The sequence below is a fragment of the Lytechinus variegatus genome, chromosome 16, assembly GCF_018143015.1.
Source record: "Lytechinus variegatus isolate NC3 chromosome 16, Lvar_3.0, whole genome shotgun sequence".
Lineage (NCBI taxonomy): Eukaryota > Metazoa > Echinodermata > Echinoidea > Temnopleuroida > Toxopneustidae > Lytechinus > Lytechinus variegatus.
The window spans coordinates 28,935,819-28,961,880 of record NC_054755.1 but is presented as its reverse complement, the minus strand read 5'-3'; the positions used below and the strand labels follow the sequence as shown (position 1 = coordinate 28,961,880).

At 35.4% G+C, this 26,062-nt stretch overlaps 1 protein-coding gene across 1 annotated transcript in view; it reads right to left on the bottom strand.

Moving 5' to 3' along the window:
* LOC121429530 overlaps positions 1 to 26,062 on the bottom strand; it is a 43,621-nt gene that overhangs the window by 834 nt on the left and 16,725 nt on the right. Inside the window, exons 11-36 of the mRNA XM_041626589.1 lie at positions 25,775 to 25,919; positions 24,616 to 24,914; positions 22,756 to 22,894; positions 21,691 to 21,878; positions 21,101 to 21,293; positions 20,279 to 20,689; positions 19,575 to 19,787; positions 19,079 to 19,163; positions 17,501 to 17,664; positions 14,882 to 14,920; positions 14,132 to 14,257; positions 13,767 to 13,874; positions 12,556 to 12,672; positions 11,904 to 12,023; positions 11,197 to 11,349; positions 9,911 to 10,027; positions 9,132 to 9,251; positions 8,719 to 8,815; positions 7,594 to 7,716; positions 7,064 to 7,135; positions 6,101 to 6,172; positions 5,518 to 5,589; positions 3,578 to 3,658; positions 2,127 to 3,030; positions 1,112 to 1,250; positions 249 to 472 (exon numbers count right to left, since the gene is read on the bottom strand). Of these exons, the coding sequence (XP_041482523.1) occupies positions 249 to 472; positions 1,112 to 1,250; positions 2,127 to 3,030; positions 3,578 to 3,658; positions 5,518 to 5,589; positions 6,101 to 6,172; positions 7,064 to 7,135; positions 7,594 to 7,716; positions 8,719 to 8,815; positions 9,132 to 9,251; positions 9,911 to 10,027; positions 11,197 to 11,349; positions 11,904 to 12,023; positions 12,556 to 12,672; positions 13,767 to 13,874; positions 14,132 to 14,257; positions 14,882 to 14,920; positions 17,501 to 17,664; positions 19,079 to 19,163; positions 19,575 to 19,787; positions 20,279 to 20,689; positions 21,101 to 21,293; positions 21,691 to 21,878; positions 22,756 to 22,894; positions 24,616 to 24,914; positions 25,775 to 25,919 (4,521 nt within the window). The remainder of the gene's footprint in view (positions 1 to 248; positions 473 to 1,111; positions 1,251 to 2,126; positions 3,031 to 3,577; positions 3,659 to 5,517; positions 5,590 to 6,100; positions 6,173 to 7,063; positions 7,136 to 7,593; positions 7,717 to 8,718; positions 8,816 to 9,131; positions 9,252 to 9,910; positions 10,028 to 11,196; positions 11,350 to 11,903; positions 12,024 to 12,555; positions 12,673 to 13,766; positions 13,875 to 14,131; positions 14,258 to 14,881; positions 14,921 to 17,500; positions 17,665 to 19,078; positions 19,164 to 19,574; positions 19,788 to 20,278; positions 20,690 to 21,100; positions 21,294 to 21,690; positions 21,879 to 22,755; positions 22,895 to 24,615; positions 24,915 to 25,774; positions 25,920 to 26,062) is intronic.

Sequence of the window (26,062 nt, the reverse complement as noted above, 5' to 3'; positions counted from 1 at the left end):
CTATTAATTTATCTTGAAATTACGTATGGGGATTTTCAGTCTTTTCGAATGTTCGAACATCCCCACAGGCCCTATTGATTTGATTTTAAAATGATTAAAACAAAGAGCAATCCGAAAGCTGAATGGAATTTACATTACACAATGAAAACAAAAATGTCTAGTAATCGATTGATAATACTTGACTGTTACATGTACAGATATAAACATTTTGGAAAAAATGAATAAGAAATGATTAAAATATAACTGACTGTTTGGACGGCAATTCGGTTCATGTTGAGTGTGACATCATTCCACAGCCCCGATTCCTTCATTCTTTCCACTGCCTTTGTGACGTCACGTTGAATCACACTGGCTTCTAAGCGTCCTAGAGGGCGTCGATTAAGTTTCATCCATTCCCCAAGCCGTTCTGGTGAAGGGTCGGGCAAGGACGTGAATGCAGATATGATTGAGGTGTCGTCAAAGATACTACCTTCTGTAAAAGTCAGAGCAATGAACCATTGAATATAGTATTTAAGTGTAAAAATCTTTGAGAGCAAATCCTGGATAAGAACTGGCTGGACAGTCGCACCAACAAAACCGAATCCAAACCGACAGATTATACCAATCGAAATAACGTAAACGCTTTTTTGGTCAGTTTTGACTCCAGTTCGTCCATGTGACATACTGTAGCATAAGCTAGGTCGTGACCCGGAAGAATGGTGAGTTTTCGCAATTGCAACGGAGATTGATTCTACAACATACTATATATATTGAAAATGCCTGTCAAAACACAATGAACAGCTGAGAGGTCTTTGTCGAAAACAGGTGACAACCGGGACAGCCCGGATCATTGTAAGTTTCGTCGCTGACGAGAAATTGCAACTTTGTCATTTTATCCAGTGTCACGGACGAAACTGCTGTTTTAATGCACCGATTCTCGACAAAGCCTGCTTTGTCATGAGAGGCTTATTGACAATAGATTCTCTACGTTCCAGAAAGCATCTGCGTCGTGTTGCGAAATCTCCCCAATGGTAAGAAGTGAACTTCTGTAGAGAGAAAGAGAAAAAGGAGAGGCGGGGAGAGAGAGAGAGAAAGAGAAAAAGAAAGAGAGGGGGAGAGAGACCGTACTTACCCATGGTCTTGTCTTCATATTTCATACTTCGACTAGCAGCGGACTTACGTCTTCTTTGGCGTATTGATGCGAGGGTGTAGAGGTATGGATTGAGGGATGAATTGACTGGGAGCACGAACACTGCTGTCCATGCATATACCTGTAAAGTAGATACACCAATCAGTTTTAAAGAGTGTCATATTTAATAACACTTTCGCATGTACTTTAAATATATAGACAAAAGACTGCCATATTGGATAACGCTGGCATTTTTACATCTATCAGTAAAAATACTGTCGTATTGAATATATCTCCCGAATATACCAGAAAAGTATACATACCCAAATCATTTAAAGACTGACATACTTAATAACAATAAAGCATATGCCTGTCAAGTATAGTACACCAATCAGTTAAAAGACTGTCATACTGAGTAACACTCCAGCATACACCCCTTGGCCCGTATTCTGAAGTATAACCGTATAACCTCAGGTTTAAAGTTGTGGTTTAAGTATGGATAGCCAATTGTTACATAAATCACTAACAGTAGATATACCATATTTTAGCTCATTTGGTTCTCACATCATTCATTGTCTAGGAAGTATAAATAGATGATTGTCTTCACCATCGATGAATCAGGAAAGAGCACAGTAAACATAAGAAACATACGACTTAATAAAAAATTGACACTTTTGGCTTCCCATAATTTTAGCAGAGTTAGACCATGGTCTAAGTTAACCCTGACTTCAGAATACGGGCCCTTGTTAATAAAATAATGGTTCTACCTAGTTTTGATGTATTGAAGATAACGTTCATTTTCATCATGTTATGTGTAGTATTGGGTTAGACCCCAATCGTTTCTTCTCTGATCAGGGTCCCGTTTCGTAAATACTTACTATAATAACAAATGCACAATCTCTATAACTAATTTATAATCAGCCAATCAGTTTGAATGATTTCAGTAGCTTTTAACTGCTATTTCAAATTTGTTATGACCAGTTTTGTGAAACAGGGCCCGGATCTACGGTCTACTTACCTGAGCAGAAATGGTCAAAGTTCCAATTGCGGACATTAAGCCCATGATGATGATCGGTAACCAACAGACCAGATCTGTACCAACAACCAGCGCCATCTTAGATGCCAACTTCAGGTTTTCAGCCAATCGCATATCCTCCTTTGATGTGTTCTTCTTCCCGGCTATACGCTGCTTTGACAGCTGGAATGTGCAATAGATGGCTATGTAACTTATGAGAGTTACCAGGAACGCGGCAAAGTTGAGACCGATGAACAAGGAAATGGAGTAATGCCATCCTGCAGGACGATCAACAGTCAACGGCAAAGCCAGACAGACTCCGGATTGACCATAGAACTGACCCTCGACGAACGACGGGATCAGAGTTGGGAGAATACCAAGAAAGGCAGCAGTTACCCAGATAACCAATCCGACCACCCGGGCACCGCGGACTGAAAGGTGGAATTCGGGTTTGAAAGGCAGCACCACGTGAAAACACCTATCCACGCTGATGACCATGATCAGAAACACCGAAGCCTCGCTGGAAACAACGGAAGTGATTCCAGCAAGCTTGCAGAGGACACTACTCTGCCAGTCATCAGCATGGGCAGCATATTCGCCTTGGTAGTAGACATCGGCTGACGCTATGGTGATCATGTAGAGACCCATCCACAAGTCGGAGACGGCTAGGTTTGTGATCAGACTGGACTGAACTGTCGTATATCGCCCCCATCCGGAATTGACCAGTCTGTAGCCGATGACGAGGATGTTGCCAATGAAAGCACTGGTTCCCAGAATCCAGATGAAGATTCGAAGGATGCTGTTGGCCATGAGATCTTCGCAAGATGAAAACTGGTCACGCGGTGCATGGCAGTTGGGGGAGTCCCCTAATCCTGCCAGGCAGCACAGAAGGTATTTGTCAGCATACCTGCGTAAGTTACAAAAATATCAACTTCATCTTTTAACTTCATATGAACAATATTCATCTGTTCTCTGGATTTTTGATTGAAAGTAGAAGGTAAACATGATAAAGGAACACCACAATGCATAAATACAAATTTTAAATAAATAATGCGATAGTATTGACAAAAATTCATTTGCACATCTTAACCCCTCATATTTCTAGTAGCTCAATTTCAGCCACTAAGCATATACTGTCAAAATAATAGTACGTAAACATTGTCTTCCCGACTTTTTCTGCATTAAGCTAGAAAATATTTGGTGTGATCACAAATGAGACTACCAGTAGAACTTTGGATAGAATCTCCATCCAAACTAGGACAGAAAGAACATCTAGCAACAATTTAACTCCAAGTCGCATATTTTTTTCTTAGACTACATAGATCATCTGGGACTACTTGTCGCGAGTTCGACAGTCCCATGTAAATTCTTAATATCACTTTTAATACTGTGTCATATATGCATTCATCGCCATATGATTTCAAACTAATTCATGTTAAAGTGTTTAGACTTACAAAGTCTCAATATTGTGCAAGCCAGAGAACGCACTCAAACTGGCGTCATCTGCTTCAAATATTAATGTGCTTCGAATGTCCCTGAAAAGAAGAAAATACATGGTTATAAGCTAATACAGTCATAAATATTTTATTTTTATTTATAAAGCGCATTTTTGTATGACTTTACAGTTTTCATATATTGCACAGAATTTCATTTTTGTAATGTGCATTCGTCTTTAACGCGTTCGCATATGTTTAAGCGTAGAGAAATTTACTGCTTTGTGGTAATTTACATGTACGCGCATTCCAAAGCTTTCACGCCTTGTCGATTTCTGAACAAGCAATCAAGGTTTTGTTTACAAACTACTGACGAACCAATCATTTTATTACAAGGTGTGGCTTGATCTAGAACTTTAACACTAGAAACATTTTCAGCCTTATGTCTTCCCGTGATCTTGAGGAGTCGACTTCGTGTTCGCACATAGGAGAAAGTCGCCCAACCTCGCGGTTTATTATACTTGAACCACATTCTTTGTATTTACTCGGATTCATTTTTTATATTTGGATTTACACTTTTACGTTCCAAACTTTGGATTTTACGTCTGTGGACTTCCCTGTGGAACACTTTATTTGTTTATTGTATACCAAAGATAATCTTCTTTTTTTTGCGGACGAAACAACGATACGAGTTTTATCTTATTGATGTGATCTGTGCTATAGCTTTGGACTTCACTTTTGCAGTGATAACCGGCAACATCCGCGGTTCAACTAGAGCTCTTGTTGCGATCCATCGCACCCTCACTGAACTCTTCCTTCGCTCGTTTAATAATCTGGTGGACATTTGCTCCAAACTTTCAACGAGCCTTTTATGAATTTTTGAACACAAGTTCTTATTTTGGATCATATCCGGAATTTGTGTTGGTGAGTAGATCTCGAAATATTAATTTCTTATCTTGCAACATACCATCGGTAAATATTGATACCCCGTTTTAGCTCGAGCTACCAGCGCTCAGTGCATTCAAAGATGTAATCCTGTATAAGGAACCCTCTCACTTAAGGTCGGTCGAGTACAACACAGTTTGAATACATTTCTTTTCGAAGGAAAGCACGCGTTATACCTCTAGCAAAGAAGTAGGTTATACTTGTGGCACTTTCCAATATTATTATTTCATAATTTTTATCAGGTTCGTGAATATTCAAATAGGGTATTCTTATTACAAAATCACATAATTTCTCTATACTCCTAAAAATCATGAACATGCCGTTCTTAAATGTGTTATTTGATTCGCAAACTGAAACATAGCTTATTAAACGACTTTCATGCCGATAGAAAAAACGAAAATCAATTATATTTATCTTGAAAGTTAAAGACACACAGTCTCCGAGGGAAGAGAAGGCCTAATAATAATTTTGAAAATTGAGGACATGTACCCGAATTTTCTTTGCAGTTGAAGACATTAGCACTTCACTAACACAAGCAATAAGAAAATTTACTTTACCTAACATTTTTGTACACGAATCATTTTTTCTACATGCAAAAATGAAGAACCAATCAATTTATAGAATAACGTTTTCAAGAAGTCACTTGCTATGATTCCCACGCACACACACATACACAAATTCAAAATCGATACAGTGACACAAACTTCATCTCTTAAATACACTGAAATATCGCGACCACCCACCCCCTCCGCACACACACGCATACAACGCACACACACACCCACATTCTCACTCCCTAACACAAAAACGCAAAAATGGTCAACATTATAATCCAAAGCACATGACCAAGATCCTTTCCTTATAAAGCTTCAAGAACCAGCCTCATGTCTCACCACCATACACACACACACACACACCCTCCCTTACCCTCGCACACATTCTCTCACGTACATTCAAGTAACTATAACAAATTTCAGGCAACCCTTCCTTCTACAATGTCTGATATAAATTCTTACAACTCTAGAAGGCTTGAAAGATTATCAAAGGTTCCCATTTCAATCATCTGCAAAGGGTTGTTAGAGAGATTTCTATAAAAAAAAGAGAGAATGGAGAATTTATTTAAAATTTGTTATTAACAAGAAAATTTGATGTATAATTTTTTTTACAATATTTTATTTAAGGTGTCTATATATGATTTATGGAAACTATTACAGAGCCAACAGTCGTATTCGTTCTTATGAAATGACTACTTGTCTATATGTTAAAGCGCTAACCTTTGGTTTCACCAAAAGAGGAATTACGACCTTTTTGGAAATAAACGTTACATATCAAATTTGCCCGGATAAAGATGGCATATACATGTATTTCCATTACGAAAATCTGTTGCAATGTTTTCCTTGCTGTTTGTGTCATGGGATATCATTATAGATCAGAGTGACATCATTTGAATTTTACGCAGTGTTAAGTATATAGGTGAAAATCTCAAGTTTTTAAATTCGCATGATAAAGTAAAGTTAAATTAAAAAATACAAACACAATCACTAGCATGATTTAGCAGACAATCAAGTATGATTTAGAGTAAGATCGATGGAAACTTACAGAGTAACTAATCGTTGTAACCCTCCAAATACGCCTCGGTGTAACATATGAATGTTATTAAAAGCAAGATCCCTAACAGAAAATAAAAACAGAATCAAAGAAAATGAAAATTAAATGTTTTATTCCGAGGATATCGATGATGAATAATTTTGACTAACATTTGGTGTTGGTATCGTTAAATGAAGTATCATAATTGAAATTTGATTTGGTAACCTCGAAAGCAAATATTATAGAAATTTTACTTGCATTGAATAAAAAAAATCAAATTTTTAATGGGAAATTAATATCAGTAGCTTCGAATAAAATCCATTAAGTTGGAAAGATATTTGGTTTGTTTGATTTCAAACGAAAAAGTTGGTTGTTGTAAGGTTTCTGAGTTGTTGGAATTATTATCAGTTAGTAGCTCGACATCAGGTAGCTTTTAGGTTCCACAATGAACGGCGAATTCGTGAACATAGAAAATGTATTGTCAAATGGCCTACATGACAATGAGCAACCAAGACGATTTTGTCGAAAATTGGTGATACAAAAGAGCAGTTTCATCGTGTAATCTTGATTAACGAAACATTTTTCGTTAGCTTCAAAACTTAGGACAACACTGATGGTCCGATTTACCAATTTTCGACAATGCCCAACAGTTGTTCATTGTCATTTTACGGGGAGTTTCAATTTATTTATTGTGTTCTAAACTTCGTCATGCGTCGTAAAAGAGGGAAGTCCTATTCTGTAATCCCGCAAAAACAAAACAAAAGAGTGAACACTGTGTAGCAAATCTTAATTTTAAAAGTTACTCCTTTACACACTCTGTTGAGAGACCGAATAAGTGAAATAAACTAGATTTTATTTGATTTACAAAATTAATATTCTCAGTCATTCAGATAGTCAGGGGGTTATAAGCACCAGTATCAAGTAGCCAGATCTGAATTGTTACAGGAATGCCCATATAGTAGATGGCATACTTACAGATACAAGACGTTTGAACTGTATGAAAATGATCCTTTTGCAATATCTGAAATTCTTGAATTTTTAAGAGATCTGTAAAAGAACAATAGGAAGGCATATATGAAAAAAATAGATGTTGGAAAACTGCATTGTTATGAATGATTTTTGTTCTTTATATGCACAAATTGACAAAGTAGTTTACCTAATAAGCAAATACACTGGTCGCCTTCTGAATAATTTGACCGATAGATGTATTTTACAAATTAAAGAAAGTAGGAATTCCCTCGGGAAATGTAAACATTTTTGGATGGCGAAGGGAGTGAAATATTTTGGCTTAAACAAAAAACTGATAGAATCTGACATGTTTAGATATTAATTTTATTCATTCCTTCCCCTTTTCCTCGTGTGTTCCTGGTCGTGGAAATTTTGTGGGTCCAGTGCCCTCAGTACCCATTTAAAACGAAAGTATGGTAATAACAATGGTAGTGATATAAAGTAGTAGAATCCCCAGATGCATTCCATATTGATATTAATACTTTTGATATACTTACAGTTCAATAAGGAATGGTAACGAGGATGGTACGATCGTAGTACGTTCATCGGTCTTATTCACTTCCAAGGCAACCCGTGTATCTCGACCTACACATGCGATCTCATTTTCACAACCAAGCGACCTAAATGAGTTCGAAAATTATGTCAATAGAAGAAAGGTGAATCAACAAGAACTTTTGTATTAAGGGTTGCAATATATGTCTAAAATGGCAAGCAAAGCGGAAGAATAATAGTTTTTATAGCTAAAATGACTGTTTATTGATAAAAATATAATTATTTTAATGGTCACATTTTGATTCGTAAGAACCCTTTTCAAAAGATGAAACACAGGAATTTTGTTCGAAAAGTGATATCAAAATTAGCCTAAATATAAAGTAGTTATAAATGTCTTGTTAGTTACTGGTAGTGACTTGCAAGTGCTAATCAACAGATTGTGAATATAACAACATGTGTGTAAACATTTCAAAAGAGAATTTACGGTCATAACTAATGTCGATAGACTATAACATAAAATAAAAGCATTTTTGCCTCTTTTACATGTACAATCAAACCTCTGCAGCCACCTGTCTAGCGTGGAAACAGGTCTTTATTGGCCACCAATTATTACTACCCTCTGTGTAATGAGACCTGTCTGTAAAGTCCCATTATAAAGGGGTTACTTTTTCTTTTATTTTCCTTAACTAGGTGGCCTTAATAGAAAAGTTTTATTGTATCTACATTCTTCGAACAAATCAGTCAAAATGACTAGACCAGTAGTCAGCTGGGTGCAACTGATATGTCTTGTCACATTACTGACATATATTCTAGTCAGAAATAACTGTCTTAGTACTTACAACTAGAAAATAAAAATATGACTAGAATAACACTTGCACCCAGCCGACCCTATTAACTAGTCATTTTTTACTGATTTGTTTTTAGAGTGTACTTTCTATACCCAAGTAAAACAGTCACACACGGCGAGAAAAGCTTTAATGTTATTTTCAATGTTATAACATTAGTCGGTTTGAAGTTGGTTTCGTTGGTATGAATGTAGCATTGTCAAAAATAAGAATAATAGCCAACGAACGTAGAGGGCAGCAACACCGCGTTGACGCCCTCTACGTTCGTTGATAATAGCTCTTTACAGTTTTCGGAGGTTCCTCGGAAGGGATGTAAATTGTAATGTTCCGACGTGACAGGTAAATGAAAGACCGGTACATGAGCATCCTTCGGGGCATCCAGCTATGTGATGTAGAAAAAAGGGTAAAGAATTCTTTGTTCAAAATCAATAACTTAAATACAAGAAATGTGATATGAATATCAATGGTGGACGGATGATAATGATGATAGTAATCACGATTATTACGCCTATTATAGTATATGAAGCGAATTTTAAGCGGGTTATTTTCTTCTGTAGTAGCACTGCAATGATCCCATTTTGTCATTAAGGTAAAACTTAAACCTAAACAGCACATATTCTATAGAAATTTCGGTATGGACTTATGTCAGGTAAATTCATATGTAGGAATGAAAAATGAAATATTTTATCTATACTTACCACAGAATATTTCATCATCATGACCAGGACAGTGTATTACATCATCACAGACATGATCAAGACTGATACATACTGTGCTACCATGGCAACGGTAAGAACCAGGTGGACATTCATATGTACCTAAATGCGAAAAATGACAATATTCATTAAAATTGTAGTTCATGCAGTTCTTAAGAGGAAGGAGCATCGGTGCATCCATGGATGAGGAAAAGAGATAAATTTGTAATTTTCTACCCCCTCCCTTTCGTCAAGATATCGAATGTTTATGCAGTGATTATCTACACCCCCCTCCCTTCAAAAACGACGGGAAAATCACAAATGTGAGAAGGGGTTATTATAGAAAAAAGTTAAATATTTCACTCTTTCGAAGCCCCTGCCCTAATAAATCTTGGTTCGATGAGTAATAACCCAATTGAAGGTTATGGTAGGCTTAACCAGAAGAAGGTGATGAAACTATATTGTTCTTTCCTCCCTTGGCGATCTGGATGGCAGTTGCTACATCGCCGAAAAAAAATCTTAGATGACGTGAATAGTAATGATAATTATAAAGATGATGGCGAATAATAATGACAATAGTAGTAATAGTAATAGCAATAATGATAATGATGATATTTATAGTGATAATAACAAAATAAATCTTATGAAATCAAGCATAATGATAATAATTATTATTATAACAAAATATATTTCATGAAATCAAGCATAATTATAATAATGATAAAAAAAATTATGATAATAATAGAAATTTACAACGGCAACAATAATTCAGAAGGTCATACCACAGTCTTGTTCATCAGACCCTGTTGGGCAATCCAGCTTCCCATCACAACGGGATCTTAGAGGAATACAATAAGAGTCTGGACACTTCATTGTCCAAGATGGACAAGTGTGATTCTCTAGGATATAAAAAACATACATAAACAAACATTTCTTTCCCTACGATCATGACGATAGGACTGAATACACTAATATATTTACCCGTTACGACCTTTTGTTTGGACGAAATGATTATTTGCTTAGGTGAATTCGAACAATTGGCTGAGATGTTAGAAAACATTCTCCCTTACGTTTAACGTTAGGGTGAATGCTTTCTTGCATTATCTTTAAAGGTGAAGTCTACCTCAGAAAAATGTTGATTTGAATCAACAGAGAAAAATCAGACGAGCATTATGCTGAAAATTTTATCAAAATTGGATGTAAAATAAGAAAGTTATGACATTTCAAAGTTTCGCTTATTTTTAACAAAATAGTTATATGAACGAGCCAGTTACATCCAAATGAGAGAGTCGATGATGTCACTCACTCACTATTTCTTTTGTTTTTTATTGTTTGAATTATAAAATATTTCAATTTTTACGAATTTGATGATCAGGACCTCCTTGATTGAAGCACAAAATGTTAAAATAATGGAATTCCACGTGTTCGGGGAGGAATGAAACTTCATTTCACATGACAATGACGAGAAAATCAAAATATTTCATATTTCATATAATAAAATACAAAAGAAATAGTGAGTGAGTGATGTCATCAGTCTCCTCATTTGCATACCGACGAGATGTGCATATAACTGTTTTGTGAAATGAAGCGAAACTTTAAAATGTCATAACTTTCTTATTTTACATCCAATTTTGATGAAATTTTCAGTGTTATGCTAAATGAATTTTTCCCTTTTTATCAAGTTTTTGTTGGGGTGGACTTGTCCTTTAATGGAACAAATTCGCGTGCTCTCAAACACATGTTGCCTTATTTAGTTATTTATTACTTTGAAGTTACAGATTCGCAGCTTTGTTTTATTGCTAGAGTAGCGATAAAACGAGAATAGAAAAGGAGTGAAAATAAATGATAATTGAGACAATCTTATAATTAAAGAATAGACGAAAAGGTGATGAACATGTATGTATTCATCATTCATTCATTATCAAACCAATGTTAACACTAAGTTAGATACGGAAAACGGAGAGTTTCCGGAAAAGCTGCAAGAAATTCACAAAATACGGACTAGATAATCTCCAATTTCGCATTTAGGCTCTACCCGCCACCCCCTAAACAAAATCAAATTTCTTACCACATTCTTTCAAATTTGTGACGTCACGGCAGCTATTGAGGAAACCAACTTCATCGAGTTCATACATACAGATGGAGGCCAGTGGTGCGCATGCGCCATTATCACAAGTAAGTTCAGTCTCAGAGTCACAAGAAAAATCATTATTGAGGTAAGCTGAATAAAAGAATAAAGGGAAAATATACAAAATATTCATTGACAGAATTCACCTAAAATGCGTACCAAAGCGTCGAAAACCTGTTTATGAATATATAGAGAAGTGGATCACACATTGTCATGATCTCCTTTACATTATCATAGAGTATATACTTTTGAAAAGGCGTATTAAGTATCATTCCTAGCATTTGATAATTGTCACTATTGCTGATTGGTCAAAAATCTCTATCTCTCTCTCTTCCTGTGACTCGGTTAATGTAATCCTAGAGATTAAAAAAAAAAATCTGCGGCTTATAATACTTATGGAATATTACTATCATCACGATAAAAATACAAGTTTCTTAAAACAATTTGCTCATTGAACACATTGGACAAGAACACAATACAAAACTAAATATTTAAAAATCCTAACTCACCTTTCAGAAAGATAGAATGTACAAGTTTGTTTTATTTCGGGAAATCTGTTGGAAAGTAATTTTGCAGGAAATTTATTCAAGGTCGCCTTCATATACAAATTCTGATTATCATGCAAAATCCGTTTTGCCCCATCTTACCGCATCGATCTTCATCCTCTATTGTTTTTCCGATGCAATCGACCATTCCATCACATCTAACTTTGCTTGGAAACAAAGACCCATCAAAACATTGGAACGCTGATGATGAAAGCTCCAGAACTATGGCAAAAAGTAATGATAATCACAAATTGGTCAGGTTTTCTTAAAGGAACAATGAACAAAATTGTTTAAAAAACGACAAGAAAAAAATGACTTATAAGTTAGCTATTTGGTAAGTACAAGGAAATACAAATAGCTACGAAGATCATTAAAATACACAGAAACAGCGACAACACACGCACACACATAGAGAAAGAAAATGAGATCTCCCTGTTTTTAAACATTGTGGGGGACAGGCGAGATAAAGATTTTAAAAGTGGTAGGCCTATTGTATACAAGACTGGAAATGAGTAGTACAATTATTTGGGTTTTTTCCAGTTTTTAGAAGAAAATCCATGGAATAAACATAAAATACTGTTTTTCGATCGCCTTAGATGCTCAATTTTGTTTGAAAAACACAAGTATTCCCCGTCTTAATAACAGATAATGGCGTTCCTTGATTTTCATAGTTAAAGTCAAGTTTACTTTCTGGATAGGACAAGGAAATCGAACCTGTCAGGCTACTTAATAAAAGTTTTTCAAAGTTACTTACCACAGTCAACCTCGTCAGAAGAGTCGTAGCAATGAGGAACAAAATCACATCTCCGGAGAGAGTCTATGCATTGACCACTGTCACATTTAAACTCCGACTCCGAACACCTCGGATACACTGGATAAGGTACAAATCAACATTTACCTATCGCATTTGCAATGAAAGAATACTTTTTATCTATATTTATTCAGCTTTTATTTCAGGAACCCGTGACATAAAAATTGACAGTGTACAATCTTAGAAAAAATGTGAATTTGAACGTTTTTGTTGCGTATTTGGAACCCTCGAGCAAACGAGTTGCCGAAAAGGTTCTTAACGTGGTCAAGAAACTCAAAACGTTTAAAGAACATGAAAACGTTCAAAAGATGGCTGTTTAAAGTAATTGAGGTCCTCCTAGGGCAACCAGCGCTTCTCAACATGCATGATTCCTGATCGTTTAATATTGTTGGACCCACGTAGACTGATCGGACATAACATGTTCGGACAGTTCTGTGAAATATAATATAGTTCTTCCCATTATTTTTTCTCCTTCTGGAGCTTTTTGTGGCCCACCTGATAGAGCTTCGCGGCCCATCGGTTGAGATGCGCTGTTTCAGGGATCATTTGAAGCTTTCCAATACTGGACAAGTATAGAACCCTCTAAGAACCCTCTTTAATAAGATTGGACGGTAAAGTTACCATCTACAACGGGGACGGATTAAAGAACACATTGATGACGTCCGTCAAATGACAAAGACTGATGGGAGGCCTTCATCGAACCGGCACAGCAGTTTTGTCCGAAGTTTCGTTGCTGACGAAAAATTGCAGTTATTATCATTAGCGCAGAGTCTAGGACGAAACTGCTGTATTGATTTACCAATTTTCGAAAAAGACTTCTTGGTTGTGCTTTGTCATGAAGGCAATTTGACAATACATTTTCTATGTTCTTGAATCTGTCGTTCGTCAAGGAAGCAAAAGTTCCCTTGCAACGTCTACACAACTGTGATATATGATTAAACATAAATCAAATAATATGTACATCCGTGAAAAGTACAGTTTGCTATCACTTTAACAAACAGAAAGAAGTAACTTAAACAAAGAGAAGTGAAAAGTTTTTCAATGTCTTTACGTTAATGGTAGAATGGTTAATGGTACCCCAAAATGTTCACAATCATTTCGAACAACAATTATGATGACAATATGAGTGACGATTCTAAATTTCATCTCCTTACCGCAATCAATTTCATCCGAATTATCCTCACAATCAGAAATGGTGTCACAGACAAACGAAATCGATACACATGAGTCATCGTTGCATTCATATTGGTTCTCATCGCAACCTGGTTAAAGACGAATAGAAAATGTTATGCGAAATAAAGAAAACATCAATATTCTATGTCTTTTTTGCTCGCTTGCAAATTTCATACCTCTATCTTCGCTACTTTGTTTGAGCGGCATCAGCAAATACATCGGACCACGTAAAATTTCAAACTATTAGAGGTTTTATTGTCCATCATTTTACCTGCAACCGTTTATAAGATCTTGATAGTTTAATCTAATTTAATGAAATAATCTAAATGACCAAGGCCACCCATACCTGAAAAGCAGTCATTTTCGTCGCTGAAGTCTTTGCAATCTTTGGCACCATCACATACAAAGACGTCACGTATGCACTCCCCTGAGCTACAATGGAATAGTCCGGGATCGCATTGTCCAATAGAATCTGAGTATCAGAAAGATGTAAAGAACATTTTAAACATTTCTTGAGTATTTTAGATACTAGGATGGTAGAAAAATGTAGATATTTGGATCTAGAAAAGTACCATGTAACAACTTCTGAAAATGAATAATGAGTATTACAAGGCAGGGAAAACAGACAAATAAACAGAAACCTCAAGAAGACAATCAACAGAGAAGTAATAGAAGATGTATGTCACAAAGGATATCACATACTCAAGAAAATAAGGGACTTCCCTTTTTCGTTCATGGATGAATTAAAGGGTTGATCTGGTGTCCCATAAAAAAGTGAAATTGAAATTTACACAACTTTATTATATCAACGAGAATAATGGCCGAAAAGTCATTGAATGTGGTGCTTTTATTAAAAAAATACATATCTTGTTGTTTACAAAATGTGCTACTTTTTACGATGAATTCTGTCCAAATGGTGTTTCATATCTTTATCCGAAAGATGATGTAACCAATAATGCAAAAATTAAAAATTTCTAGTAACATTTCATACAACCCCACAATTCTTTTTCCGATATGATTATGTACTAAACTCATGTCAATATACACGATAATACAACGTAATTTAGATATTATCGTGCTCGAAACATCGGTTTACCTGGTTTGTAGATATGAGCTGTTGAATTCCACTGCGAACCTTTAGAAATGAATACAAACAGAAAACGATGGATTGAATTGAGAAGCAAGTGTTGAGTATTAAATTTTAAGTGGCTAATTAATCTCAGGGTTGGCGGATTTAAATCACGTTGATTTAAATCGTGATTTAAATCGCGATTTAAATCACCATGATTTTTTTTTAAAAAATCATTGATTTAAATCACTTCCATTGAAAAATGTACAAATCATGGACAAAGTATTTGTTCAATGCAGTTTTAATTCTTCAAGTCAACTGAAAAACTTTGAATTAACTTTATATCAATAAAAGATCAACAAAGTCTTCATATCTACTTAAAACAAATTAAAATCAAATTAATAAAATCAGGTAATTCCTTAAAAACTACAGATTTATGTTGTCAATAGGTACTCATTTTTTGTAAATTATGTCGAGTTTTTCTTCTGAAATTTTACATTCTTTGTCAGTTATTATTAGTCAATTTCTTTCTTAAAGGTATTGTTTAACTTTGTGAGCAGCCGATTTAAAAAATTCTCAAACCAAGATGAAACATGTGTACAAGTGCATGTATTAGAACTAATAAACCCTGAAAACAACCATTATTGAGAATGAAAAGCTAAAACTACAAGGCAAACCCCGATTATGTAAATAGGCGGCTTATAGACACCTAAATAGTACACATAACTGTATGGGATGAAATTAAGATGGTGTTTCTGGTCACTTTATATTTCAATTTTTGAAGCACTAAATAATTATTTTCGAACGCAATTTTTTCTGGGCTTCATTTTTGTAACATATCGCAGACACAGATGACAAGTGTGACCTTCTAGCTCAGATTTTTTAAAAGTCAAACCAATGTTAACCAATCACTTTAACATAAAGTTTTTACATAATCCAAAGACTTTTCAGAGAGCAGTTTGTAAAAAAAAATATATATAATATATAAAAGTCAATGAGAAAAGGTTTGTTGGCAGTTTTCCAGTTTTGATCCTTCGCCTACACATAACTACTTCTGTCATGTAAAATAAAAAAAAATATACCTGCATGTAATCAACATATTTAACATGCCTCTTATTTCGTATTGTTACATTTATCATACATTTGATGTTTTAAATAACATAATTATAAAAATCACATTAACATAATGTAGTACAGTCATAATTTGACTGTTGAGAAAAGCTTTCTCTTATAAACCGTTTAAGTCACTGCAGCCCATTCTATGTTCAGTGCTACAAATAATGGAAGTTTTGTATCTGCATGTAATAATGGAAAGAGCTCTATAACAACAATTTGCAAAACTCAGAATAAACATTTAACACTGCATTTTAATGTTAAGATGCAGGTACTTCTGTTACAATCATTGGCAGTTGTAAGCTGTGTCTCATTTAAAATAAAATACTTCTTTTTGTAATACATACATGTATGTTGTAATTTAAGCAGTTTTGCAGTTTCTATCCTTTAGTTAAGTTAAAAGTAAGTAGATTTTTTTTTCATACTTCATGGATCAAACAGATTTTTTTGTAGAGAATATGGGAATAAAAATTGTAGATTAATGTAAAAAAAATCACAGTAACAGAATGTAGTATAGTCACCCTTTGACTAAGCTATCTCCTATATTGTTCTCCAAAACTGAGAGTTTTGCATCTATATCTGTAGCAAGAGAAGAGCTTTTTATCAAACTAAAAAGATCCTAAACATATACAGTTGTAGTCTCTCTTTGACTATTGTAAAGCTGTGACTAATTGAAAAAAAATCATTGATTTGAATTATTTCTCTTACAATATACATGAATACTAGTAATTGGCAAAGGGTTTGTTGGCAGTTTTGATAAGGGATTTTTTAAATATTTGAATGAAAAATCCCAGAGGGGAATTTTCTCTACTCACTGGGAATTCCCTATGGAATATTCCTTCATAGGCCTATGTATGATAGAATTAAGTTCAGATACACATGTACATGATTCCTCAAATTTATTTTTAATTGTCCATTTTTACTGGATTTTAATTACAAAATATGTGGTTAAGAACAATATTAGGGGTGAAATGTATAACATCAATATTGATGTCATTGTAAGAGTAAGGGGGGATAATTACCCTTTTTCGAAGGAACTTTTAAAAAATCAAAAAAATCAAAAAAATCTGATTTAAATAAAAAAAATCTGATTTAAATCAAATAAATCCGATTTTTTTTTTTTTTAAATAAAAAAAAATCGCTAACCCTGATTAATCTTAGTTTTTCCTTTTCAATGAGAAAATCATATCGGAGCGATCATCCCTACCCCCCATGCAGCGCCTCATGCGTTTTATGCATTCAATCTTTTATTTCAATGACTAAGTTTCTCAAGAAAAAATCTGATTGTCAATAGTTATAAACGTACATGGAAATTCCATAAAACAAATAGAAATATGCCTACATTTCCGAAACAGTTACGTTGGATCGTCCTGAAAAAATGACTGTTTTTCTAATTCATATGACAAGTATTATTATGGTAAGAAATCATTATGTCTTGAGCAATACTTGAATTAGTAAAAACTGAAAAGAATAATCAATATGGCGACATGGAATTTTATGGTATTGCTTAACTAACAAAAAAGCAAAACTTACCAGTAGCTTGGGTTTTGCAAACAAACTGCCTCGTTTCAGGAGAAGCGCAGGCAACATCATGCCAAAGATCTGTCGAAAGATCCGTCGATGTGGCTGGATCAAAGACTAGCATTGTGCATGCTTCTAACATTCCACCGTCAGGTTGTTTTTCTCCTTCTTCATTGCTTTTGAAAGTAAAAAGATAATAGATTGGGCAATTTAGACTTGTCTAGAAAGTATGTATTTTTTCTTGTCCCCTCAATTCACAGACAGGTGACGAAACCTTTGTCTTGACTGATTACTATAGAGCAAACTGTGTCTAACCACGTGATTAACTTTTGGATCGCATGATCAGTTAAAGTTCAGTTCAATTCAATTTGTTTCAATCATGAAATAGAAATGTAGATAAATATAAATTAACAAGAAACAAAATGAGATCTGATGATGAAATTGAAGACTAAAATGGAAGTTGCTAAACAGCCCTAAAATATGAAGAACATGACAAAGATGACGTGGTAGAACATGTTACATTACGATAGACCAGTTCGTAGTTACTTAAGGAACACTTGGTCAAATGACCTTTCATTTCTTTCATTATGATAGGCAGATTTCAAAGCAAGATATTACGTAAGCTTGCCTTACATAGCAGGATGAAGAAATTGAATAGACCAGGTGACTAGAATAGCACACCAATGAACACTTGATGAAGGTATTTGTTGCATTCCTACTTTGAATGCATATCATAACACGTCGCACAATGTACTTGGCAAACTGTAAAATACCAGTCGTTCGTGGACGCATTGTTGTTTTTTGTGGATGTAAATGAAAACCACAATTCTAAAGAATATATGAATAATCAAGACATCAAAGTTGGTGCTTATCTTATTAGATTTTAAACCACCATGTCACTTTAGTACAAATGACCTTCCACTGATCATGCGTAGAATCTTTTGATCATGCACAGAAAGGAACTACGAACTGGCTTATACAAATATGCTCACAACCACATCCACACCCTCGGACATGATACATAAGTAGTTAAGTCTCATTAAATCTGTCTTCACTTATCAGAGGCATATCAAACGTATTTCCCATGGTGTTTTGAGCACATTGATATGCTGTATTTTATGTATGTGTGTGTGTGTGTGTGTATTGCGTGGGAGGCAATGTGTGTGTGCATGGATACATGTATATATTTGCGTTTAATGAAGTATTATTCATAAAAGGTATAAATATGTTTCATTGTTTTTATATATTATCGTGTATCTTTTGTTTTAAGGACTTGCTGAAAAACAGCCTTGTCGGCTGATAGCAAGTTCTTTTAACCGTATTGAAACAGAATGTCAGCATTATTACTATGTGAAATTAAAACAAAAGGACATTTAATGCCGAATAAAAAAATCAATTTCTTTGGTATAATATATATTTATCCACGGGTTTAATTCATTTATTGCGTGTATGTATAGGTGTGTGGGTGTGTTTGCACTATACAGAGTAGGTGCGTGTGTGTGTGTAATACAGGCCCAAATAATGAAATGTAAGTGCTTATATCTGGTAACTATTTTCCTTATGAGATTTTAATTTACGACAAGAACTTACTTTTGGGGAATATACCAATCAGTATAAGACATGGGTGTTCCATCAGTCCATTTGAATACCCCTCTTTGGTCCCTATATCCGAGGCCTTTAGTCAAAGATTAATAATGAAGAAAAATGTGATTATAAGTAAGATTGTAGGGCAAAATGTGTGTTTATGATAAGTCTATCGTATGGCACAATATAACACTTTTCGTACAAATTCGAACCAGTAAGATATACAATATAATACCCACTTGGAGGGCTATTGTTTAGTAAAAGAAGAAATGGTTTAGAGAACTGAAAATAACTGGCGAAATCCCTAGGTATTGTAAGAGAAAAGTGAGACATGGAAACCTTATTCTTGAATTTACTACTGGCACAAGTTACTGTAATGGTAAATTTTTTACGAAACAGAAAACTTAATATAATTCAAGGTCACAAAAAATGACTCACATGTTCTGTAGAAACATTGACTGCTTGCCCAGATTTGTATTTTTCAGATAATACTCAAACTTGCCTATGTATGTCTTTCTACCAGCCGTCTGCCACTGAGTTGAGATCATATAATGTAGCATCGTCATTTCATCCTTATCGTGAATACTGATCAAGTGTGCGCCCTCTACGGTTTCACATTCTGCCTCTGCCTCGTTCCATGTTATGACGTCAGAGCTGACAAAGAGCTTATAGCAGGATCGCCGGAAGTAGTCCCAACCCGCGTGACAAGTCTCATCTGAGATTATAATCGTAACAATGAGAACTGAATATCAACCACGTCATGTTAACATTACCCTTTTATATCACTGGTCCCTACGATGTTACGCCGAAATGTAGGCTAGTCTTAATCAAGCATGCTCCAATATGGCTGGGATATAATTGGAACGTTTGGTTGAAATGTTTTCTGAAGTCCTTACAACATGCACAATGTTGTCAGCCATAAATAAACATACACCTGTAACTTTTATTGGACTCTCTCGTTTTTGTACGAACACTATTTGATGTTTTATGGATACACAACTTTTCTTACCACAGAAAGATTGAAGAACTTGTTAGGCTCAGCTTCAAGAAAGACTTCTGCTGAAAACACATTTATTTTCCTTTTAGGATGACACATCTATTCATAAAGTCTGTAAAGCTAAATATGTGGTTACATTTTTTACATCAAGACACATTAACACATAACATATACTTATATTTCATACCATGAATGCATTGGGTACTTACTGGTAAAATCAGATGCCGAGAACACATCAGGTATCAGATGCCCTGTATCATATTCTGCCAAGAATCCCGCGCCACCTTCAATCCCATCAGATTGGAAAGAAAGACGCATCCTGTTTAAAGAAGACATGTAGTCGCCCGATGGTGGTGCCTGACTGCAGAAGCGCCCGATGATTGCCGAATTCGATGCGTCAGTGACAACCACAAAGTCCTCTTGGCACCGCTCATCGAGGGAAGCGACGTCGAATTCGATGAAACGGAGGATGATTTGAGACCAAGGCCGAGTACTGATCTCCCAGGAACGGTCGAGGTTCGGAGGGTACAGGTCGAAGTAGTTTGGTGAGAAGAAAAGACCAGTGCTCTCTGTGCATGAGTGGACAGTGTCGGCTTCTTTTCCCTTGCAGCCTGGTTTATCTGCAAGATAAAGAGCATAGTAGCAAGAGAGTGAGTTCTGACGACCCCGATCGTCTAAAAATGAGACCAAACCTTTCATTGATTTCCATATTCAAATTGTTGTATGACATCATTATTATGTCCAAATCATTTTGCCCCAAAAGTAATCATGAAATGGTCAAATGGTTTCTGCTTATAACTATATTTCAAGGGGTATACTGCATCTCGTCTAGACCATTGAACAATCGCCCATGATCTCTTCGCAAAACCTTAACTACCTGGGGCACTTCCGAACGTCACGACTCTCAATTTGACAGTTTCACCCAGACATCATTTGCTTCGATGATTCCGCGCCCTTTGGAATATTCTTTAACATATATATGACACCAATGGCTTACAGTGAAAGAAATATCGTTATCATTACAAACTTACCCACATATCCAAAAGAAGCAATGACATCTGATGTAGCGGTCAAGAGACCTGATAGAATCTTCAGGTTGAGATGAGACGAGGTGGAAATGTCAACTGGAGGAACCTGGGCGAGGTCAAAGTTTGTCGTTGATTGTGTTTCCGGGTCATGTAATATCAGAACCCCGTCTGAGATATTCTTGATATCCTTTACGTCCTATAGATATCATAAAAAAATCACAATTAACTGTTATTTAAAAGAATGAATGCAATGCAAATTCATTTGGTTTGTTGATATACTGTCCATAAATAAATTACAGATTTTCTATACTTTTCAGCAGTGGCGCACCTAGAAAATCTCGTCTGACAACTATAACAAGGTTAGTGATCAAAGCCATCATCAACGTTTCAAAAACCAACAGTCCGAACATTCTTGATAGGCTGGGGGGAGATCGTCAAACTCTGTTAGGAAGCAGGAGGCACTCTACACGTGTCCCAGTGGAGTAAACTATCACTTTCATTTGCATCCTTAACAGCGCAACAAGTCCATGATGTGAACTTGTGAATTTTCCCGCCTTCTACCAAATGCATTAATTTATTCGGTTGGTACTTACACCAAAGCCATCAAAGATGAAAGAAACATAAGCATCCTCTGGTGCAGTGATATTTGCCAGGCACTGTGCGCGGGGAGGAAGTGATATGGAGAGATTTCGAGTGAATTCCTGAGCACTCTTCGAGAGGGAACTCGACGAACAGCTCCCTTTGCCATGATTACCAAGATTACAATACGAAGTGGAACAGTCTGTGAATATGAATCAATTGATACATGTTGTTTCGTGTCCGATTGAAATACGAAAATCAGAATAAGAATAAAACTACGTTAGTGAATACACTCTCCTCGTAAAAAAAAGGTGCGAATTGGAACAGTTTTGTCCTGTATTTTGAAATCTCGAGAAAAGGGGCTCACAAAAAGGCTCTTTACGTGCTCAAGAACAGTACTGTCAAAAACCTTAATGGTTTAATGAAGAACCTAAAAAATAAACTTCAAAATGGCTATTCAAGGTAATTTAGAAACTTTTAGAAGTTTAAAGGTTCCGAATATGAGACAAGCATAGAACCCTCTAAGAACCATCAATTAAGAAGAAAATTTGCAAAGATTGAGTGAAAATGGTTGAAATATCACGGTGAAACAGGAAACTTCTGGGGTCGGTAGCACAAAGCTTAGCAATCAACGATTGATTGCATTGCCTGCTGTATACAATCAATCGTGAAAGTCAAGAGTACGATTGATCGCCAACCTTTGTGTTACGGGACCTATGATGGTTTTATTGCCAAGAATGTATTGATGATAACCAGGATAATTATGTAAATATTAAAGATGATAAAATTGATAAAACACCCGATAAAGAGCCGATGTCAACCTAAATCTTTCATTCATGTAATCTCCTGAAAAAGAAAAAAAAACATCCTTCTGACTTTATGATGAAAAGATCACTTCCTCCAGGGGACCGTTTCATAAAGAGTCAAAACTATTGTCACTTTGCGATCATGGTTTCTACTGTAGAAACATTGTTTTTTTTAATAGCTGCTGGGCTCTTTTTCGTGGTAGTTTCGCCAACCTTAAAACAGTAACCATAATTACAGCTCTTTATGAAACAGGCACCAGGTGGAAAGCTTACCTATGCTGGTACATCCGAGAAATTCGAATCGAAAGCATAAATCTCCTTCCCATTTCGTTGGAATGATCTTGTATTTTTTAGCACTTTCAGTCCATCTTGTCGAGACTTTACAGGCTGAAGAAAAACAGTCCGAAATATCCTATAGTAACCGAAAATAGTGAGATATTGAAAGGACGTTTTGTTTCAAATGTTCAAAAGTCAAATAAATTGGGAGAAAAAGGACATTTCATTTTCTTTCAGGCTTAAGGAACATTCGGGTTTACAAAGTACAAATTGTGAATGACGTTATTTGAATGTTCGGGGTTTAAATAATTATGGTGGTATTCTGCTGGTATATGTTTCTTCTGGTTTTGTTTGTTTTATTTTTATTTTGCTTTTTTGTTTTTTGCTTTTGAATGTTCAATTGACAAAGCGTTCGTTTAAAACGGGAAATAGCAAAAGATCAGAAGGGAGATTACGATTACGCAATCTTTTTTTTCGATTCTTTCCTTTTGAACAACAGGGGAGCGTTTCCATGAAAGGACTTGTTGGACGTTTTATCCGACAAGTCCTGTTTTATCCGACAGTTACTACAGTAACAGTGCGTCTCAACCAATCAGAATCCAGGAGAGTTGTCAGATCTGACAACTTGTCGGACGAAAATATTGATGAAACGCCCCCCAGGTCTTCACTACTACTGCATTCTTCATGTTTAAAGCTTATTTCACGTATACAGAACGCTATAGATGTCCAAGCTAGATGGTGTCACTTCACTAATTAGATTCGACCAATCTTACACTTTTAAGAGAAATCATTGTAAGAATGAATAGACCTGAAAGTCGTCTGCCTGCTGTATTGTATCATATACCTCTTTCCCACTGTCGTGCGATCCGTTACGAGTGCCACGATTCGCCTTCCATAACTGATTCTATGAATACACTATATTGTTTTCTTTGTTCGCGTGTCTGTATGTGTGTGTGTCTTTGATAATACATGTCCCATATTTTTGTCACCTTATTTCCATTTTTTGCTATCATTTCCTTTCTTACTCTAAAATAGTTTTTCCTATTATATTTATCACATTTTACTTTCCCATTTTTAAGATATTGTATATTCGTTCAGCCGAATGAATTTCCATATTTACTTAATTTGTATTGCTTTGTCTTGTCTTAAATGCTTTATATAAATTATTTATTCAACTAGCTATAGGGGATCCACGCTCTACAAGCAATGCTTTTTTAGTGGATCCCCTCATTTCCATATACGCTTTTTTATACAAGCGTTTGTTATATAATTATGCTAAGTTAAAAATTATTCTGTATTCGTACTTTGATTTGTATTTGCATTCGATTTATATTTGTTTTGGAAATGAAATAAACTTCTTGAATCTTGAAATCTTGAATTTTTGAACCATTCAATTTCTTTTTCTGCGATCAGTGCGATTGCCACGACGGATCTGATACGATCACGACGAATATTACACGATTAAGATCCCCGTTGCAATCGTGGGGGGAATCGTGAAAGTGAGACGAGGTATGACAATAAAACTGATTTGAATGAACCACCAAGATCATTGCAAAGCAGATTTTTGGCGACACAATAATAATAATAGGCATCTGTATATAGCCATCTATCTAGGAACAATTTATTCCTAGGCACATTGTTTTTATTATTACCCCGGCTTTAGCTCGAGCTGTCTTTCAGCGCTCGTGCATTTAAGGAATTAATCCTGTCGGGTATCCATTCACCTCACCTGGGTTGAGTGCAGCACAGTGTGGATTGCTGAAGGGAAGCATAGCTAGGATTTGAAAGCTGTTTGAAAGCGAGAGTCAGAATCACCAGACCACGACGCGCCCACAAATAATATAATCTTAAACTTACAAAATCTGCCAAAATTGTGATATCGCCTTGGAAAGCCTCAACACTGAATGATATGATTCTAGATCCATTGCACTGTTGGATGATAGCATTACGGACCAAAACTTCTTCTTGGAAAATCACTACGATAAAGTTCTCATCGTCCTCGGATAATTGGCCTAGCCATTCATTTGGCGGGTAGTGATTTGATGGTTTCATTCTGACGTCGTCGCTCTGAACTCCTGATTGGTTGAAATGGTATGGGACCCAGATGTTGGAGGATGGTAGATGTCCAGATGACACGCCCAAATCAAAATGGCAGTCTGTAAAGATTTCACAATATTGTTCGCAATTCGATTGTCAATAATAGTATATGTCAAATTGCATTTTATCATTCATGTATGTTAAATGGAATCCCATATTTAAAAACATAAATATCGCTATGAGTGTTGAGAGATATATTAGAAATGGTTTGATTTGTTTGGCCATTTTTCACTTTAAAACATATATTTGAAATTCAAACATGCTTTGTTGAAATACTTCAATATTTAGCGATTTTTTTTCTTTGATGAACGTAATTAAAGAAATGAGTGAAATATGATAGTCAGAATTACAGCGAAATGATTACGTAATTGACTTATATATAGCACCCTGTAGTTTCTTTACTTGAATCATTGGAATTTTGAAAATAATTATTTTGCCCCAAATATTTATTTTAGAAAAATAAAGCAATGTCAGAAATTTTTCGTTTCTTTATCAGTCTCTTTTTTTTTGTTATTTGAATTCCGAAGTATTGTTTAGATCAGATGCTGTATAATTTGTTTTAAAAAGAATAACGGTGACTCTACTCACTATATAAAGGTTTTAAAGTCTATTAGATTTTATTAGTTCGGACATTACTCTTCTGCATTAAGTAGATTTTCTTTTTAGTGTCAGAGTTCATTTCTAATTCACACCAAAGTTCTCCCTTCATGATGGCATATTTAACTAATTTTAAGAACTTATGATGAAATGCGTTTGAACTATACAATCTAATAAATTGCTTGATGACTCAGTAAAACGTCGTATGTCCTTCATAAATATTTGGTTTCTAAACAGATATACAAAAAATCAGAACACATTAATAAATTGAAGTCATTGTAAAGAAACTGGGTTGTTGTCGTTAATCGCAACCATCATTTACCATTCTTGCAACCAAGTACTTCCAAGCGAAGGGAGATCAGTTCTGCGCTCTTTGAGGCAGGTTGAATTCTCAAGTATTCACTTAGACGAGGGCGATTAAATAGAACCATTGAAATGTCTCTCGGATTCCACTCCTTTTGACGTCTCTGAGGGTAAATTCAAGATTTTATCATTAATGTGCCATTAAACTATTATTAAGCATAATTGGCCGACACAATGGTTATTAGAAGAATAGGTCTATAAATGGAGGGGATATTGCACGCACTTTTGCACAATCATTAAAGCCGAA